The sequence below is a fragment of the Rhipicephalus microplus genome, chromosome 8 (genome assembly GCF_043290135.1).
Source record: "Rhipicephalus microplus isolate Deutch F79 chromosome 8, USDA_Rmic, whole genome shotgun sequence".
Lineage (NCBI taxonomy): Eukaryota > Metazoa > Arthropoda > Arachnida > Ixodida > Ixodidae > Rhipicephalus > Rhipicephalus microplus.
Genome location: NC_134707.1, coordinates 8,133,332 through 8,155,195, shown reverse-complemented (window position 1 = coordinate 8,155,195; position 21,864 = coordinate 8,133,332). Strand labels below are relative to the sequence as shown.

Below are 21,864 nucleotides of genomic sequence, written 5' to 3'. Positions count from 1 at the left end.
TGGTAGAGGAAGCCGTGACAGGCAGTCAGCGTCTGCGTGGCGATTACCGCTCTTGTAGCGGACCGTGAAGTCAAATTCTTGTAACCGTATGGCCCATCGCGCAAGTCGACCAGATGGATCACGTAGGCTCACCAACCAGCAAAGAGAGTGATGATCTGTGATAACTGAGAAACGACGACCGTAGATGTAGGGGCGAAACTTGTGTACGGCGAAAACGACGGCGAGGCACTCCAATTCGGTAACCGTATAATTACGCTCTGCCTTGCTCAGGGACCGGCTTGCATAGGCGACGACGTGTTCAGCATTGTTGTGTCGTTGAATAAGCACCGCGCCGAGACCAACTCCACTGGCATCGGTGTGGATTTCCGTGGAAGCAGAGGGATCGAAGTGGCATAGTATTGGCCCGGAAGTGAGAGCGAACTTTAGTTGCTTAAACGCTGACTCACAATTTGGTGTCCAGTGGAAAGGGACGTCCTTGCGCAGCAAGTCAGTCAGTGGCTGGGCCTTTTCAGCAAAATTAGGTACAAAGCGGCGAAAATAAGAGCATAGGCCCAGAAAGCTTCGTAGCTCGCGGATAGACTGTGGCTGCTTAAACTTGCTGACGGCGTCCACTTTCTGCGGGTCCGGTCTAACACCAGCTTTGTCCACAAGGTGTCCTAAAACCAGTGTTTGCCGTTCACCGAAACGACATTTTTTTGAGTTCAGTGTCAAGGCGGCTTTCTCCAAACATGTTAGAACAACGTCAAGGCGATGATTATGTTCTTCAAAAGTTCGTCCAAAAATAACCACATCGTCCAGGTAACATAAACAAATTTCCCATTTAAGGCCTCTCAAGACGGTATCCATATAGCGTTCAAATGTTGCCGGAGCATTACACAAGCCGAACGGCATAACATTAAATTCAAATAGACCGTCTGGCGTTACAAAAGCCGTCTTCTCTTTATCAACTGGATCCATGGGAATCTGCCAATACCCGGATCGCAAGTCTACCGAAGAAAAGTAGGAAGCTGAATGAAGGCAGTCAATTACGTCATCAATGCGGGGGAGGGGGTACACGTCCTTCTTGGTTATAGAATTGAGACGCCGATAATCAACACAGAACCTCCAGGACCCGTCTTTTTTCTTTACCAAAATAACAGGCGCAGCCCACGGACTTGACGATTCTTGAATTACACCAGTGGCTAGCATCTCGCCAACTTGTTCAGCAATAACTTTGCGTTCGGACACGGACACGCGATAGGGCTTTTGTCGGAGAGGATGAGCAGAGCCAGTATCGATCTTGTGACGAGCGCGCGTGGTCGGTATCTGAGCCCTAGGCACCTTCCGTGCAAAATCAAATACTTTAGCATGTCTCGCCAGCAGTGCAACCAGGTCTTTGCGCTTCTGTGAGGAAATGGACTTGCTAACCATTTTTGAAAATTCAGCTTCCATACCAGAAGTTTCCGGACCCGCCCTTTCAAGATCGCTTAAAGCTCCAATGCAGGTGCTGCTCTGCTTTTCGAACAGGGCAAGGCGCATACCAGCCGGTAGTACAACCGACTCGGGTGAGCTGTTTATCACCCATAATTGAGCCGTCTCGTCTGCGAGAGATACAATGCATCGTGGTACAAAGATGTTTTTCTTGAGACAAGCTACAGGCAACGGCTCAATCACTATGTCACGTGAATTCAAACTCGAGTTGGTTTCCGAAGTGGTCACTTGTACGCTGGCCGTGGACCACGCTGGCAGAAGTACATCTTTAGCTACAGTGAGGTTACCTTTCTCACAATCAGGCTGCTGGGCGAGAGTAGACAACAGAACCTCACCTGCTCCACAATCCACGGTCGCACGACACTCTCGCAAAAAGTCTATGCCAAGTATAACGTCATGCGTTGATTGAGCCAGTACTGTGAATTCCGCCTTGAACGTTTTACCGGCAACACTAACAGACGCAGTGCAGACGCCGACAGGACGCAAGAATGCGCCGCTCACTGCCCGAAATGTGGCAGGTTTGTCCCAGTGAAACATAACCTTACGGCCTAGTCGTTGCTTAAAAACTAAACTCATCACGGAAACACTTGCGCCAGTGTCTATCAATGCCATCGTGGGAACGTCGTCAACAAGTACCTGAACCTTATTCTGAAGCATAGAAACTGGTGGAGGCATTCTTTGATGAAAATCGGTACGTCCAGCGACCTCACCTCCGTCGGCCGCGCTGGCTAGTTTCCCGGTGGCGGAGACGACATTCGTGACCGGCGCCGTGGAGATGGTGACCGAGGTGGACGGGTGGTGGGCGGCGTTAAGCTGCGCACAGATCCGGGCGAATCACTCCGGTTGATCGGCTGGTAGGCGTGCCGCTCGTCAGTTGGGTTGGGGGGCCAGTAGGTGTAGTCAGGCCGTTGGCTTCGTTGTGCAAACGTCGCGGATCTCTGAGGGAATGTCGAACGTGGATTACGTCGCATTGGGCAAAATCGGGCGATATGTCCACGAACACCGCACTGGTAGCAGACGGGCCGTTCACGGGGCATAGGGAACGTCGCTGGATGTTGAGGGTACGCGGCGCTCTGTTCCCACTGAGACGCAAAAGGAGGTGGATGGCTGTTGTAGCCGTAACGACTGTGGGGAGCATAAGGCGGCTCTACATAAGAAGACGCCGGTGGTGGAGCCCTTAGCTGAGGGCCGCGGTTGGAATAGCTGCGCTCCTCGAAACTCGTAGCATTGATACTTGTGGACGGTGTATCGCACGGTGGTTCTCGGGCGTTCAAGGGCGCGTAAAGGTGACGACGAAGTTCCTCACGTACAATGAGGCGAATCGTTGACGAAAGGTCGGTAGGCACGGAGTCTTGGCACACATCGACAGTGGCGACGGTCGTAACATTGGCAAGGCGTCCGAACTTCGTAGTGATGCGGCGAGTCTTCAGGGCCTCAAACGTTCGGCAGTGCCCAATCACATCGGCCACAGACTCAAGACTCTCCTTGCCGATAAGGAAGTGGTAGACGTCTTCCGCAATTCCTTTGAGAATGTGGCCCACCTTGTCCTCTTCCGTCATGTTGGTGTCCACACATTTGCACAGTTTCAGTACCTCCTCAATGTAGGTTCTGCATGTCTCACCACAAGCTTGAGCTCTCTGCGACAACATTTGCTCTGCACGTTTCTTCTTCGTCGCAGGGTCGCCAAAGCACTTCTTGATCTCCTCCATAAACTGGTCCCATGTTGTCAAGGTGTCTTCATGATTCTCGAACCACACTAAAGCACTGCCATCGAGAAATAGACCCACGTGGGACAACTGGCTGGCCGCATTCCAGCCATTGGCTCGGCTCACCCGTTGATAGTGGCTGAGCCATTCTTCAACGTCATCGCCAGGTTTTCCTGTAAATGTGCGTGGCTCTCGGTAGTGGAAAGACGGCGCCCTCGCGACCGGCTGCTGGATGTCTCCGTCCAAGTTCATATCTTGAGGTAGTGGTGGCAAGCCCGCTAGTCGACGGCTGCGGCGAAGCTCGTGCTCTTGCGGTTCCGTCGTTAGTAGACGGCTGCTCTCCGGTCTCGCTTGACAGTAGCTGGCTTACCCAGCACCTCCACCACAACTGTGACGAAGGAACGCGTTTATTTACAGGAAAATGGTTGAGATCGGTACAGCTCAGAGCCAGAAAACCGGCGACCGAGCTGCTCGTGAGCCAGACCGCTTCCACCTCTTCCTCTTCATGCGCCCATCGAGGTGTGTCAATATCTATAATACGCTAGGATGCTCACGTTAACAACGTAGCATCCTCCGCTAATCGTGCGCTGGGTTTTCTTCGTAGGAATTTAAAACTTGCTCCCTCATCAGTGAAGTTGTTAGCTTACACCACATTTGTTCGCCCTAAATTGGAGTGCGCATGCTCGGTTTGGGACCCTCATCAATCTAATCTATCTAACCTTCTCGAATCTGTACAAAATCGCGCAGCCCGGTTCATCTACTCCGTGTACTCTTATCATTCCAGCGTTTCCGAACTTAAAACTCGTGGCCACCTCAACAACCTAGAATCACGTCGTCATATATCTCGGCTTTGTCTTTTTCATAAATTTTATCACGCTCCTTTCAACGTTCCAGCCGTCTTGCCTGCTCATCGATTATCCAGCCGTACAAACCATCCCCGAGCCGTTTATCCACCGCCAGCACAAACTACTGCCCACCTTCACTCCTTTTTTGTTGCAACCGCCCGGGACTGAAACAACTTGCCTGCCTTCGCCATGCACCACTCCGACCCACATGTATTCAAGACCGTGCTTGAATCGTTAATATGTTGCTAATTATGCCCATCTCTCATGTAATACCCCGACTGGGGCCTTTGAGGTATACTAATAAATAAATAAATAAATAAATAAATAAATAAATAAATAAATAAATAAATAAATAAATAAATAAATAAATAAATAAATAAATAAATAAATAAATAAATACGCTAGAATGACATCTATAGGCAGGAATCTCACGCCCTGCCTCAACGTGACGAAATGTACCCGCTTTGAGCATAAAGAAAACCTTACGCACCTATAATTCTAGACAAATTCTACAAGGACATTCTACCTTCAGCCGATAATCAGCTATTTAATTAAATAAGAATAGTTAATGTACGTTCGTCTAAGTCGATATCATTCCGTATATAAGCAGTCGGATTTCGTTGTATATTTTCCAGCGAATTGAGAGTCTCACTTAACTGCTAAGGATGAATTGGTCGGACAAAGAAAATAATTACGAGATATTCAAAACCGCGATTACGAATTGGCGCAGAGGGTGCGCGAGGGCCTGTCGAACATTCTTACCGGCTCAATAGTTGAACGATGACAGCTAACCCGGTCACCGTGTACAGGCGGAACACATCAAAGAACACATCAAAAGAGCGAGGCCAGCTAGACAAACGTTGCATTTAACCCGAACCCCTAAAGCAAAAAAAAAAAAATGGCAATTTCGTGGTCACCAAATTGAGCACCACATATACCCGGAGATGAGAGTTGTTCATTGCACAGAGAAACGGGGCAAAATAGAAAATATGAAATCGAACCGAGGTACAAGGGCACCAACACGAGTACCACTAGTCATGCTGACTTGCTTATGACATTCAAAAAAACGTGGCTTCAGTTTAATAAAAGTCTATTTATAGTAAAAATGTTTATGCTATAACAGAAATGCGGATGTTACTGTGGATGTGGCTATGTATTTCTGTAATACAGACAGCAAATAAGTCAGAAGGCGGTTAATAAATTTACGAGCCTACCGAATACAATTCATCTCATGGATATGATTGCCTGATTGAATAAGTTTTAAGTGCAGGACACTTTAGGAGGAGGGGGGCGGCCTGTCGTATGCTGTCGTCGCCGTTCAGTATAACGCTGACAGAACCACATACAGCATTGCCAAGTGTACGTCATAATGTTCGTGCTCTCGCGCCAAACAGAAGTCTTCTTCCTCGGGCGCCTTGATAAGGATATTAAGTGAATAGATCCCTTCTGTGGCCAGAGAAACGTGGCAGCACAAACCACGTTTAAAACTTGAAAAAAGAACAGAGCGCGGTTAATGAAGATAAAGCAGATAACAAAAAAAGATAACAAAAAGATAACAAAAAAAGATAACAAAAAAAGATAACAAAAAAAGATAACAAAAAAAGATAACAAAAAAGATAACAAAAAGATAACAAAAAGATAACAAAAAGATAACAAAAAGATAACAAAAAGATTAAAAAGATAAAGATAAAAAGATAAAGATAACAAAGAAAAAGATAACAAAAAGATAACAAAAAGATAACAAAAAGATAACAAAAAGATAACAAAAAGATAACAAAAAGATAACAAAAAGATAAAAATATAGAAGAGGTAAAGATAAGAAAAAGATAACAAAAAGATAAAAATATAGAAGAGGTAAAGATAAGAAAAAGATAACAAAAAGATAAAAATATAGAAGAGGTAAAGATAAGAAAAAGATAACAAAAAGATAAAAATATAGAAGAGGTAAAGATAAGAAAAAGATAACAAAAAGATAAAAATATAGAATAGGTAAAGATAAGAAAAAGATAACAAAAAGATAAAAATATAGAAGAGATAAAGATAAGAAAAAGATAAAAATATAAATAGGATAAAAAATAGAATTCTATAGAAATGGAGAGAAAACAGAGAGAGCGGGAAAAAGAACGATAAATGCAGAAAAGAAAATGAAAATGGAAGAGAAACCATGACGATGTTAACTAGGGACATCATGAGACATTATTCATTAACTTTAGAGCATTTACTTGTCTTTGCGTTTGTGCTGTTCTGTGTGTTCGGGTGTTCTGTTTTCTGTTTAAGAAATGTGTTCGCATGCACTCAAGGGGTAAAGAATGGCCGGCACTTGTGCGCTAACATGTCCTTATATATCATCAATGAAAAGAAACGACAGTCCACCTTTACACTTACTCATCAGTTTACGCACCACTATAAGGTATACAGCCGTCTTGATTGTTCTAAATGCGAAGCAATTCATAGCGAACTTCGGCGACTCATGGTCATGGTTAACTTGGCGTGAACCAAAATTAGCATGGGAAGGTAAGATTGTTTGACGATAATGACGCGCTGGTCAAGACATTCATAATGTCACACTCCCGTCGCGAACGTCGTCAAACGCTTTCCACCAGACAGTGGCACATACCCACGGGCGGGTATGTGCCGCTGGTATGCGGATATGTGCCACAGGTGATCGACACTTAGTATCCACCCAGGAACGACGAGAACATACATGGGCAATTTTAACGTGCGAGCGTTCAGGAAATACCCGGCATCGCTATAGCGTCGACCCGACGAATGCAAAGAATAAATGTCAGGGTCCCAGCAGGAATCGAACCCAAGCATTCTGCGTGGCAATCAAGCATTCTACCACAGGGCTACGCCAGGTCTCGGAACTAATTTTGAAATTGACGCTAATCTTTGAGAAATATCAATAGTGGTTGCAGTGCTGGCTATACCCAATTTTATAAATATTACATATGTACTCCCTTGATACAGCCTTCACGTCGGGCTAACGTCAGTTGGGGTTAGTTACCATGCGCTGAAGTTGATTTGTGTAGCAGTGTCTAGGGCAAGCATCCTCGCGAGCATCAGCGCTTCATGTCAGCCTCTGGTGTTGCTAATACGCATGTCCCTGTTGGCGTCGTTGCGCAAGTGCATACAACCGGTTATAAAAACATCTGTAACTCTTCAAAATAAGTCTGTACGTGGAAAATTTGTACATACATTTAGCGTCTTTTCATGACATGTCACTAAATAAAAAAATTGCAACACGGCCACCTTTTCTACGCATAACGTCGATTCTCAAGTTCGTATCTGCCGAATTTTTTACTGACGCGTCCTTCATTTGCTGTCGAGAGCAGACAATGTTGCATGTGTATTGCTGCATCGTATATCCAGCTCTTCTATGAGGAACTTGTTGAAGGCACTATAAGGTATGAAGCAATGAATGCGATAGCAAGAAACGACAAGCAGTTCGATACTTTCAGCACGGTGCTGCAGCACAAAAGAATGACGCTCGATAATGAGCGTGTAAACTAAGAACTGTCGTAGTTGTTGAATGTTTGTATTTGAGGAACTCGCTGCAAATTGGCACAACACCGAAGCCGATGCTGTTTGATTTTAGAGGCGAAGCTTCTAAAGCCGTGGGTCAGCACATCTCTTGCATATCTTGGTACGTGACCACCTGGTTCTATGACTAACTCAGCAAGGAGCGCTAGTGTGAGTGAGATAGACGGGTGGACAGAGCAAGCATCATCATCATCCACTTCGTGGATATAGCATAAATTTATACAGTGTTTGTCATGTCTTTGATGATCTATTGGGCGAAATTCATGGAAGACGTACCTCTGGAGTGGCACCCACTCATCATAATTCCCCCGTGGATATTCCACGTTTTTTTTTTTTCATTTTTAAAACTACGACACGTGGAATGACCCCTCTGTCTCATGGCAGGTGGTTTTGTCTGACGTCAAGTGTACCCTGTGTTATTTTTTTTCTCTTCTACATATATGACATATACATATATATGTACATGTACATATCTGGGATATGACGGCGACGGCCAAAATTTGTCGAGAGTGTCCACAAAAGTGCTATCTTAATGATAAAATCTTTGAGCAGGAAACGTCGCTGGAGGAAATGTTTCGACAAGAGCCTTCTAGAAAGCGGCAACAGCATTCCCCAGCAGAGTGTGCGTGTGTGTGCTTGGCTCAACCTCACGAACCACAGAAGTAATAAAGGAGAAGAGAGCGAGTGTTGATGTTATTAGTGAAAAGGCTCACACACAATGTTCCCACAATATCATCGTGCCGAGCACCAATGCTTGTCGCTCGGCAACTTCAATTGGGGCAAGCTCAAGATGAAATTTCGGCGACGTTGGTCACATTTTAGTGAACATTTGGGACCTTCATTTTTCTTTGCTATAAACATTGTGTCTACGTATGTGGAAGCAATACAAAGGGCAAACCTTAGATGACAGCCCTGCCAATGAAAAAAAAGCATTTATAGACGATATCACTAATGCAACGTTCTGTATGTTATTCCAGTAGACCCATGTGTTTCCGGGAGTTCAATAAATATGAGGAAAGTAAGTGGAGCATGTAAGCAAAATTAACCTGATCACCTCCTTAACTGGGTGTATATCGAAACCGGTACGGGTGGGTAAGACGGTTCGATGAATCTGGCTGTCTGGCCAAGACGTGAATAGCGTAAAAATTTTGTCGCATACGTATATAGTGAAAACCTTTCCTCCAGACACGTGTGGCACATTCCCGTGAAGCACAGGACGTGGCATGCGGTTATAAGCCACGGGTGATTTACAGTTTATATCTGTCGACTCAGGAACTTAGAGAACATGCAATGGTAATAAATTTAAATGCGAGATAGTTAATAAAAACCGAATTGACAACGTTGAGCAGATTAATTCAAAGAATAAAGATTAGACTGATATGCGGGGTTTAACGTCCCAAAACCACCATATGATTACCACAGACGCCGTAGTGGAGTGCTCCGCGAATTTCCACCATCTCGGGTTCTTTAACGTGCACCCAAACCTCATTAAGCAGCTGTATGTTAACTGTACTACAACTTATTCAATCAATGGTGAAACCGATCATATCCGGGTCCCCCTCAGACGAGGTATTAAACAAGGAGATCCTCTGTCTTCTTTCTTGTTCAACTGTATTCTCGATCCCCTGCTCTTTCAGCTTAACGACTTAGGTGTTGGGGTTCCTCTGGGAGAAGTGTCCTTAGCGGCAATGGCTTTTGCCGATGACATGCTACTTATGTCCGACACACTCGAAGGCCTCCAACTCCTAGTTGATCAAACCGTTTCCTTTCTTAACAATGTTCACCTTCAAATCAATCTCTCTAAGTCACAATATTTTGGATGGCGGCCTTGCCATCAAAACAAAGGCTTCATTTACGCCATTCCTCCTCTGAATATAGCTGGTCACCTCCTGTCTCCTAAGGATAGAGATGAACCAATCAGATACCTGGGCATCAATCTTTATGTCAATAAGAATCCAAGGGTCGATTCTGAAAAGGCTTTTCGACTCTTGGACTTACTCTCCAAAGCTTCCTTAAAACCTTTCCAGAAAGTAAACTGTCTTAGGCAACTGGTAGTGCCCATATTCCTATATGCTTCCTCCAACACTCGATGTTTCTTCCCAGTCCACTAGGCTTGATGGAATCCTATGAAAGTGGGTTAAACAGTCTTTACGCCTGCCAGGGGGGTTTCGCAACCTGCACATTTGGTTACCGGCTAAATCTGGGGGGCTGGGTGTTCTCCAACTTCAGAGAGTCTCACAGGCACTTCACCTCAAGAGTCTTGCTAGGCTACCCCGTTTAGGCAGTCCTTTTGTAGACAATCTATTTGAAACTGTTTTAAACAAGAACTTCCTTCGCATATCTACTCTTTTTGAGGTTCTGGCGGGTATTACGGCTGCCGCCGACGTAAACGCCGCGCTTCAAAGAGGAACACACAAGTGGTGGGCGCCTTTGAAGGGGCATTACACAAACAGGGACCTATTAACGCACCAGGATCAGACTCTCGCCAATAAGTGGCTATGCCACGATTCTAAATTATTAAAAGACGGGGATTTCTGCCTCCATTGGAAATGCAGCGGCCGCAGCCGGGATTAGATCCCGCGACCTGCGGGTCAGCAGCCAAGTATACTTTAGCCACTAGACCACCGCGGTGGGGCTCAAAGAATGAAGATTGGTGTCCCAGTACTTCTCTAACACAAGTATTCTGCGTGGCAGTGATATTTTATCAAAGAGCCACGCTAGGTCTTAGAACTACTTTACAAGAAAGAAAAAGACCCCTATGCTGGCTTAATGTCAGTTCAACGTCATGTTGTGGTTGCAATGCTGGCTATCTAATTTTGAAACAAAGGAATAAACATTACGTATGCACTTCCATATAAAACACGCATCACATCCGGGTCAAGTCTATTGGGAATGTAACTTTGGTTCCAGTTTTATAGCAGTCTCATTATTATTCCATTTGTATTGATATAATTGAGCAAGCTATATTCAAGCGTTGCTCGACGGAGGAAAGCGCTAACGAAAGTTCAATTTGAAATTCACATCATCGCTCCGTAAAGTGACCATTTCGATAACATGAATGCTGTGCTTTCATGTGATCTAACGCGAGTGCTGACGTCAAGTCAGCTCATAAGTTACCATTTAAATGCCAGTGTAGTGGGCATTCCCAGTAAGCCCACAATGCGCACGCAGCTACCGCACTTAGAAAAACAGGTCGATTCATTCTGTAGCACTTCGTTCAAAGCCAGAAAAAATCCCACATGGACAATCACTAGCCGACTGCTTCGCATGAAATAGATTCTTAAAAGTTGTATCTGCAGAGTTTTTTTTCCTCGGAAAAAAGAAAACTGATAACCCTTGCTTCGTAAAGAGAAGTTAAGGCTCAGACTATAGCTAATTTCTAAATGACGTATTTCTGAAAAATTATTCAAGTTGGACAGATAAAACAATAGTAGCAAGTTTTCTCACAACTAACAGACAACGTTGCCAAGTATAGGGAACGGTTATCTGGAATAATTGTAATGTAAATTAAACGAAAGGAACATGGACGATAAAATATTTTCCACCGGCAGGATCTAAACCTGGCACCATCAAATATATCTTAGCGTGCCGGACGATAGACCGACATGTTTCCGAGAAACTATTACGAACATAATTTGGAAATACAAGAAAAATATATTCCAATAAACCGATGTGTTTCCGGGAAACTACTAAAATCATACACGGGATCACCTCCATAATTTGGTGCAGACCAGAACTGGTATGGGTAGATAAGACGGCCAAGCTTTGCTATATAATAATGCGAAGCATTTGCTAGAGAGGCCAAGTATATGGCTAGCAGCACAAGTACGGCTACACTTGCCTATATAGACACGTAACGTAACTACCTGTAACGTGAGCGTTTTTAGTCACGCGACAAGTTACGTGGTTTTGGCTAGAACACGTGACGTGACTAGCTATTACGCGATGTTGCGCTATTTCCGTCTCATGGCTAAAATTAAGAGATCGTTAGTCACATCACCAGATGTTGCATAACGTTATGTAATTTTAGTGACGAGTTACATTATGTTGCTTGGTTGTGTCGGGTTTTGTGGCGTAAAAGCAACCGTGAATACATATTGCACTGAACCCAAGGTGTTTTACATGTATACATAAAATATACTAGAAAAAAGTTCTAAAAATTTTTGCCAGAGAGTCTCGAAGCATTTTAGTATATTTACAGCTTTTAGGAATCTGATGAGATTTCTCAGTTCCATTTTAGGGTTTTATCATATAAAAAGCGGGATAAAACGGTGTTTTTATGCTTCATTTGACTTGCGGAAAGCCTTTGATAGCGTCAGTCATGTTGCCCTTCTCACCTCTCTTAGAGAGGGTAGGGCACATGACTACTGTATTTAATCAATATCAGATTTATGTAACTGCCAGTCAACGATTTACAGCTACCGTGGCCGTACCGATGGTGTTCGGGGGTACATGCAGCGTGGAATCAAACGTGATGACCCACTGTTCCCATTACTGTTTAACTTGACTTAGTATCCCCTCATGAGCACCCTAAACACGTCGGCCTACGCTTATCAACTTCAAGGAACGACTGTATCGGCCCTGGCCTATGCTGATGATCTCATCCTGATCGCATCCACTCCAGAGGAGCTGTCCCGGAACTTCGAGGTAGCCCAGCGTAATTTTAGTAAGATTGGATTACAATTGAATTCCCGCAAAACACAGTACTTCGGCGGGATGTATGACGCCCACCGGCTAGAGTAGTTTGACTATGTTGTGCCCCCGCTTCGCGTGGTAGACACCGTGGTCTCGCCAAAGAGCCGCAATGAACCTTTTTGGTATTTGTGTCTTGATCTTTGCATTAACAAACCTCCAAAGGCTTCGATGGATTTCATTCAAGCACAATTAGACCTAGTTATTTCGGCCCAATTGAACCATTTCTGAAAACTCAGTTACATCTCCACCGTAATGGTCCCCAAATTGCTCTACGCTGCCTCTGCTTCCCTGACAGTTCTTCCTGTAACTTCTGCATTGGATAAGAGTATCTGGCAAAGTGTTAAAAAGTTACTTCATCTTCCATTATGATTTTCAGATATCATGGTTCATGCCCCTTATCAAGCAGGTGGCCTAGGCGTTTTGGAACTTTCTCGCGTTTCAGCCGAGGTCCAAGTGAATTGCTACGCTCGACTTCAGCGCCTAGGTCACCTATTGTGGATGCTGTTTTAGAGGGTGCCTTGAATGGTTTTTGACGGGAACTCGAGGAGAAGATGGGAGTCCCTACGGGAATAGTACAGGCGTCTTCGCTCAACAAGGCACTAAAGGAGGCCCGTTTAACGTATCTGGAGAATGTTAAACAAAATTACTCTAACAAAAGCCTTTTCGCTTTCGAAGACCACGCAGTCGGGAACAGGTGGCTCTAGCATGATGCCATATTTATGAGCGACGATGATCGCAGCAAGGGCTTGCGGCTGCGCACCAACCTCTTCCCGACCAGGACGCTCTCCAATCGGCACAGTAAGGATGATTCGGCCCGGTTTTGCCGACGATGCCACAAGGCATTAGAAACAACTTTTCACATTCTCCAGGGATGTGAAGTCATCCACAAGCCACGTGCGTTGCTCACGGCATAACATCATTTGCAAAGCCATTACTAAAAAGATTCATTCACTTCATCCTGACGCTGGCATCTCAACCGACCGCCTCCTTGTGACCAATGACGGTGTCAGGCTCCGTCCTGACATCGTGGTTGAGATCAAGGACAAAACATTCATTTTGGATGTGGCGGTCACTTGGGATGCCAGGACAGAGACCTTGGAGGCGATGTGTACATAGAAACAAAACAAGGACACCACCCTTATCTCCGTTCTCCACGAGCGAAAGCCTCAGAGTGAGGTTTTGGTTTTAGGCCTGGCTTTTGGGGCTCGGGGTCTCATATGTCCAAGCACGAAAAGGGCGGCAAAGGAAATCGGCCTTAAAGAGAAGGATTTAGCCTTGTTAGGTGCAAGAACATTAGTCGGACTTTGATCTGCCTGAACTGCTTTTCAAAAAAAGTCTTTTGACTGGATGTATCTTGCCGCCCCCCTTTCTTGCCTGCGTCAAAGTTTCCATATTCAGTCACCATCGGCCATCGACATCACGCCTTCACTTGTTCATTCATTCGATTAGTGAGTTCAGTACTTATTTAGTATTGAGTCTAGAAATGTTTTTATGGCATGTAATTATCTCCGTATTGCCTTTTTTTCTCATTTTAAAATGTGCATTTTTGCGTAATTCTTTTTTTGTGTGTCACCACAGTACAACGCCGCAGCAATTATCCTCCAGGCCAGTAAAAGGCCTCAACTGGGGCAAACGATGCAAGTTATGTGCATTGAATGCCAGCAAACAAAGTGCGTGACAGCCTACTCCGGAACGAAAGCCGTGTTCCTGTGATTATTTTCCTTTATTTTTATTTTTCCCCCTTTTTTTTTGCATGCATCATCTGTCTACGTTCGATTTTCATTTTTTAGTTTTTTTTTAGCTTCTCAAGAAAACGGATAGAGAAGCAGCTGGCTGAGCGAAAAGGACGTCCGGACCAATCATCAGGGACGTCCCTCATTGGACAAGCCCAACCGAAGAGACCTTGGGATGCCCAAGTTCCTTCCCCCAGCGCCGGTGTCCGCCACGCTTTCTTTTTTGTTCTATCATTCAGCTGCTTAACCCCATGCAGAAACAGATACTGCTGTATAAGAGGAAAATAAACTTGTGAATATATACAGGGGCTGAAAAAAACCATTTTTATTCCTTATCTATTGTTCTGTACCAGAGATCAGAAAATGGTTTATTGTCAGGATTCTCCATAACTGCCGAGCTGGTTGTTGCCTCTTACGCAGAGGGTAACTATGGGTCAGGTGTGTATGCCCGATTCGAAGTCTGCGCAGAACGACTTCTATGAGACGTTCCTGCAGTGTCTGCAAGACTTCCATTCTCCAATAACTGGTTTGATAACAAAGAGTTTGTTTTTATGCCACTTTCGTTGCCATTGTGTGTTGTGTGATCGTCGAAATGCTGCTATACAGTTAGTAGAAGATATTTCTAGGTTTTTGATGGGTCTTTTTGCTGCCGTGTTTGCGATGTTATCTGCTCTTTCGTTTTTTTCTTATACCAACATTTTACACGCGTTGTGTGAACTAGCTACGTGATTTTACCCGATTTCTAGTGACATTTCGCCCATCACACTTTTTGTCCTCTATACGTTGGACAATTTGGCGCACGCGTTGTTGGAGCACAGCAGGAGTCGAAAAAGACGAAGCAAACGCGCATCGTGTCATGATGATGATAATTCCTGTTCGCACTATACCGGCGCAACGAAAATCTTAAGAGAGCACTGCTCCTAATATACATCTGCTTAGGGAGTTTTATTTGTGCGAACGTATCACAGCATCGTTTCTTGACGCAATATCTAATTTAGAAGACCGCATTGATCTGGTAGACAGGTTGCCACAGAAGTACCTTACAAAGCATGCATGCTTGGTTTTGGAAAGATAACGTACCTCAAATGAGATGCTTATATGAATTTCTGCGACTCACTCATCGATAGTCATTTCAGTGAGCAATTTGATATTCCGAATCAAAATTGTATCAAAGAAAGTGCGATCAACATTTTCGCTCACAAATTCAATAGATACAGTGCGCAATTGCCTGATTGCCTGATCCTTATCAACTATTCACGATTAGAAATAGGCAACAAAAATGGGGGGAAATGAAGTTGCAGCAAGTGGCTGTCTATCTAGTGTATTTTACACGGGCAATTGGAAAATAAAATAAGAAGAGTTTCTGCGGCTAAACGTAGCTCTAAAATAAGATGCCTCTCTGTTTGAGATGTCATATACGTTGGTAAGAATCACTGATCTTGATTATAAATGCGACATTGTTCTTATCACAAAATTATCAGCTGTCCTGTTTGTGTTTATGAGTTCACAGATACCTCCACGCTACAAAGTGCTGGAACATTGTTTACTATCCAAATTTTGTAGCTGAATGCGAAAACTATATCTAAGAGGGTATACGTTGTTGCACCTTGCAGGCTTTACTAACAGCACGAATAATTAGCAGTAATATATTTATCGCCCCATTCCAACGCTTCTTTCTAATAACTTGAAACTTCCTATCAACGCAAATTAGGAACGGGACTTGCGTAAACGAGCCGCTGCTAAACTGATAGTTCAGCATGTGAAGGCTACGTAAACGTAATCAATAATAACATTAATAAGCAAGTCACCAATTCACAAATATTGCACTCGTTCTTATGGCTATACGAAGGTAATGTCTAATTAAGCACCAGTAATTATGTTACTTGCGTACTGCGCTCCTGAAAAGTCGATCTACGTGGCAATAAAAAAGACAGAATTAGAGGAGTAGGTAGGGGGTGGCACCAAAACCCCGTGTGCCCCCCCCCCCCCACCCCACTACAAATGTTTTTTCCGCCATGGCAGTTTGTTGCGGACCTAATAAAGTTGTTTCATTTACTCACCTTGGCATACAGAGAGAAAAACTACCACTTCAGAGAGGCTGAATAATGAATAAGTTGTGCTGTATTTATGAATGGCCAAAAAGATACTCGCAAGCACTTTGCACTCCTATATGTGCAGACAATATAGCCGATTTAGAGTGTTAGCCTGTATTACTCCACCATTCACGCTGTCAAGTGCCGCATCAAAATGTACAGGCTATTCGCAAATGTTGTCGATACTATTGAATGCGAAGCGTTTCTTAGCGAACTTCGGCGACATTGAGCGTATCTATCTATCTATCTATCTATCTATCTATCTATCTATCTATCTATCTATCTATCTATCTATCTATCTATCTATCTATCTATCTATCTATCTATCTATCTATCTATCTATCTATCTATCTATCTATCTATCTATCTATCTATCTATCTATCTATCTATCTATCTATCTATCTATCTATCTATCCGCTTACGTTTAGGTGCTCTCAGGGTCATGGTTAACTTGGCGTGAACCAAAATTAGCATGGGCGGTTAAGACGGCTTGACGAATATGACACGCTGGTCAAGACATGAATAATGTCAGGATCCTTTCGCGTACGTCGTCAAACACTTCCCGCCAGACAGTGGCACATACCCACGGGCGGGAATGTGGCGCTGGTATGCGGGTATGTGCCACAGGTGATTGACACTCAGTATCCACCCAGGAATGGCGAGAACACACATGGGCAATTTTAACGTGCGAGCGTTAAGAAATACCCGGCATCGCTATAGCGTCGACCCGACAAATGCAAAGAATAAATGTCAGGGTCCTAGCTGGTATCGAACCCAAGCATTCTGCGTGGCAATCAAGCATTCTACCACAAAGCTACGCCAGGTCTCGGAACTACTTTTCAAATAGACGCTAATCTTCGTGAAACGTCAATAGTGGTTGCAGTGCTACCTACCCAATTTTATAAACATTGCATATGTGCTCATTTGGTACAGCCGCCAAGTTGGGTTAACGTCAATTGTGGTTAGTTGCCATGCGCTGAAGTTGATTTATGTAGCAGTGTCCAGTGCAAGCATCCTCGCGAGCATCAGCGCTTTATATCAGCTTCTGGTGTTACTAATACTCATGTTCCAGTTGGCATCATTGTGCAAGTGCAGACAACTCGCTATAATAAACATCTGCAACTCTTCAACAGATGTCCGTGCGTGCAACATTTGTACATTCATTTAGCACCAGTTCATGACGTGTCACTCAATAAAAAAAATGCAACACGGTCATCTTCCCTCCACATGCTTCGCGTAATGCCGATTCCCAGCTACGTGAGATCCGCCGAATTTTCATTCATGAGATGCGTGTTACGACAACGATACAAATTAATGCCATTGTGGAGATGTTAGTGGAAAGTTCTTGTGTGGAAATTTCTCCGGTGCAATGAGGCTTTTAAATGCTTCTCTAATTCCAGATTTCTTCACTTATCCATTTGCATACAGAATATATGAAATGCTTATAGAAAATATACGGCGAGCCTAAATATTAAAGCATAGCATCACGTGTCAGCGCCATGTACACAGCCAAAAGCGAAACAGTCAAACTATAGAGGATTTTTTTAGTGAATCGATGCCGTCATTGACAGAGCGTTCGGGAACGGAAAATCCTATATACCATACAGACACATCTTCATTGTCAATTGCGATAATAAACTGCCTTATATGAACTTATATAAAGCACTGATTGAGGCTTCCGCAGTGGCCGCCATGTTTTTGTTTTGTTTTTTGTCACATTTGGTAGCATTAAACGCAATGTAGTGTCTATGAAACCAATTTACAATACGAAATATACGGGCAGGTACTGTTCGGATAATTCAAAATGAGAATTTGCGCCTCGTAGTATAAATATGAACTGAGCGCGTTTCACGCCTGCAAAGAAAGTGTTTTTTTTTAATGTGATAAGCTTTCGTCTTAGTGACATGAAATTTTTGTCGTTTTTTTATTGCCTTCTTGATAGATTAGTGTCTTCAGCAGTAACGTGAACCCACGTTTTAACAAATATTCAACTGCAAATTGCTAACGCCACAGTAGAGTCTTGTCAGTGTGTGTTACAAAATGAGTGTAGAGTTTCTGCGTTGACTACGATTAATCGTATACACACTTTAATGAGATAAAATATAGGCTAGATAAAGTTGGGTGAAATGTCAGGTTTATCAGCTATTTCCGTACTTTTTTCAGCTCATAACTTTGGTGCCACATATCGTGCTCTTTTTTGTCCCTACCCCAGTGAATGCCTGGCGTCTTGATTCTTTGAACTATAGAAAGAAAATGATTCAGCAAGCACACGGTGAAGCCAATGGCCTGCCTTTTGGCATAGATGGACACCTGTTTTAAATAAAGGATAATTTACATTTAGGATATCGAAGAGCATACTTTACCAAACCTGCACAAAGTTATGTACCGAGATTATAGGCTTGAGGATGACTATCGAAGCGAAATATTTTATATTTTCGTAGCATGGCCACGTAATATAGTGAAGTATGTGTTGCATGTATAGTTAGAACATGACTGCTGTGATTCATTTAATTTTGTGTGTCCAACATGAAGCGCGAAATACGACTGCAGGCATTTGTTTTTCAGGATGCCATGGCGCCAAGGTGTTGCTTACTATTGTAGATTTCAATGTGAATCTGTAGTATTTGGTGAGCGTTGCTTGGTACAATTCACAAATCATAGCTTACACAGCGTAACAACTTGTTACGGTACGTTGTCAAGCAAGTTGATTCGCACGAAATATACACAGTCAAAAGGAAGAACACGTAGCGACTAAGAACAAGTTGCGCATCGCACCTGAAGGGAATTTTGTGTAGTTTCTATACTATGGGACTAAACATATACTGATTTGTCTGCGCTAAGGCACATAACAAGGTACCGGAAAAAAACGAACAAAAAAAGCGAGTCACCCTAAATATACACTATAGTGCGTTAGGTGCATGTTTTTATGTAGAGCTGGACGTCCTACAAGAGTTGATGATCTCCTTGCGCGTTTCAGCCATGAAACGTATATTCAGTGTTTTGGTAGGCTTGCCGTATAACTTCGTCTTCTATAGGAGAGTATATGTTTGTGAACTTGCCCGCATTTCTCGAGCTATGCACCCACTAAATATCACTTGGCTAAATTACGGCGAAAGTATTCGTTATATTCGTTACATATCTAACGCACCATCACCATTTTTACAGCTTCAAACTACCCCATATAGGTCACAACGTTTACATAATCAGTTTAACGTCATGCGCATTTACAGAACAACGAACTCATTTAACTATTCCGCTCTTCCAAAGGCCATTCGCCTTTAGAGCGACCTTCCTAACACTATTGCTTCCGGGAATAAGCAAGAAAACTAAGAGTCTACTAAACTCACATTTGTTAAAATATTGTTTCATTCCACAACTATACTCTTGTTTTTTCAGATCTTTTATTGTTACTTATGCGCGATTTAAGCTTACAACTGCTGTCGAATACACTCAATACTTATTGTGTAAATGAGCTGCCATGTTGAAAGTGTGTATTTTTTGCCTCTTTGTTGAACAGGAAGCATAACGCAATCACATTGCATAATGCCTTCCCATTTGTGTTCTCTTAAAGTGTTGATCTTCTTGTACACTATACCCGTTCAAAATGTTTTTATGTATTACCGTCCTTACACAATGCCTCCAGGGGCATGTAAGGTACTCCTAAATAAATCAATAAATCAATATAAACAAGTACTTCACAGGATTCTGGGTGCTAGTTGGTTTATGATATTAAACCAGTTTTTAAAGTAATTCAGCTAGGTTTGTTTGCCTGATATGTTTTACAGTGATCTTTTGAAGGTGTAGGTGTATAAATGTCTTGGATGCTCAAATAAACTGCTGGAAGTCAGCGCTCGTCTCTATGTTATTGTGTGCCTGTCCTTACTTCCAGTGTGTTTCGCGATGAAAAAAAAAATGCTTCTAGGCTTCAAAATAGTGTTACATCACTCTGGTCGATTTGAAGAAAGGCGACTTCAAAGAGGACCCACAGGTCTTTCTCTCGATATTGGAAGAAGCACCCAAACTAACCTGACATGACATCACCCGGTCGCTGGTAAAAGCCCGCAGTCCTGGCCAACCAGTCTAACGACACATGCGACTTGATGCCATGCTCGGTCAGCGTCGGGTGAAACGCACTTCCGGGCAACAGTCCGGGCAGCGCACCGGCAGGCAGACCACCGCCGGCCGCCTGAAGTCCGTACAACGGGTGTCCGGCCTGGAGCACGGGATGGTAGCCCGGAATGGCCCCAAGGAGCCTTCCGGCAGCCTGAGACGCGACCACGGCGGCCACCGAGACCGGAATGCTGGACGGCGGCGGGCTGGCGGCGTCGCCTTCGGAACAGCTGCCGGGCGACTTGGACGCAGGAGTCGCTCGACCGGAGTCCCGCGCGAGCAGGGCTTCAATGCAGAAGGACTTGGCAGTTGACGCCGCGGCCGCTGCAGCAGCCACGGTCGTGTCCGCCATGCTGCTGCCGTTTTTTGGTCTAATCACTCCGAAACACAGTTGCAAAGCGTGTTTTTCTACAATACACACAGGTTCGTCGGTCTCTTCAACACAGAGCACACGCCCCGTCGCTAGACGGGCCACGTAGGTGGCGTTTCAATACACACTGTGGAAGATATCTTCTGCCTTCTGTTAAATTTAACGTGTGTATCCCTCAATCTCCATCTACCGTAGGGTTACACGACATCTACTGGATACGGGGCAGGAGCTACGCTCACTAGCGCGCTGCGAGATTTCGACGCCGGTCTTGTCCCGGCGTTTCGTCCGTTGCCGCGCCGGAGGATGGGGGAAAGGCAGCGAGCTTCGGGAGGAGAAGGGCCGATTCCGCGATAGCGCCGGTCGCGGCAGAAGCCGGGGCTGCTGCGCGTGTATCGGCGGAAGGGGGCGGCGCTAGGCCTAACCGCTAGGCCTAATGCGTTGCGGATGGCGCTGTTGGAGAGCGGCGCTGGCGTTTCCGAAGGCGGGGTCCGGGCACAGAGGCGAAAGGGAAATTGCGCGCTCCCTCTTTTCTTTTCTTCAGTATTTTTTGTGCGGCGCTTTCCCATCTCCACCAGCCTCTCTCGCTCTCCCGCTGCCCGCTCGGGCGCAGCTCTGTCGGGCGATTCGATTGCGGCCGGCGCTGCGACTGCTGATGTTGTTGGGAGGATTTGGCGCGACGGGCTCTCCCAATTGAACTCGCATCGCCGTACCGCTGCCGCTTTCTGGAGCCCCGCGTATTACGTGCAGGATGGAGCCGTGGAGCATGGTAATTGTGTGGTCGACAGATGGCTGGTTCAGCTAATCCTTTCTCTACTTTGCAGTGGTGTCATTGCGTGATGCGGTGTGGCAGAACGCCGTGACGGAAAGAGATGCGACGGCGTGCTAACCTCCGAAATCTGGTGATGGCACGGCGTGAAAACGTATGCGCGACTAGATTTACTCATAATGAATGGAAAGTGAAACATTATTGCTTGAGGCAGGCTCGTAGCTAGTTGGGGGGTGTGGAGGAGCATGAGTCTGGGCGTTCTCTATATTTCGGATGGAAGTGGGTGTTTCAGCGAAAATAAATTGTGAAGGGTGGTGTTTCCTATAAAACGGTTAAGGCCTTCAGCAATCACCCCCCCCCCCCCTTTCCATTTCCTTCAGAAAAGAACCCGGAATAAACTGCTTTCTTTGTGCAACAATTTACTAAGTATATTGAAGAAAGGAAGACAAAGACAGAACCCTCATCAATGAACCTCGTTACATAATGGTCTAATGATTTCAATAAAAGAGCCTATTGCATGACGAAAAGACAG

The 21,864-nt window shown here is 44.6% G+C and overlaps 1 protein-coding gene across 1 annotated transcript in view; it reads right to left on the bottom strand.

Moving 5' to 3' along the window:
* Positions 1–21,106, bottom strand: part of LOC142768792 (uncharacterized) — an 83,054-nt gene extending 61,948 nt beyond the window's left edge. Inside the window, exon 1 of the mRNA XM_075870920.1 lies at positions 20,113–21,106. Coding sequence (XP_075727035.1) covers positions 20,113–20,548 — 436 coding nt within the window. The 5' untranslated portion in view covers positions 20,549–21,106. The remainder of the gene's footprint in view (positions 1–20,112) is intronic.
* Positions 21,107–21,864: the final 758 nt, after the last annotated feature.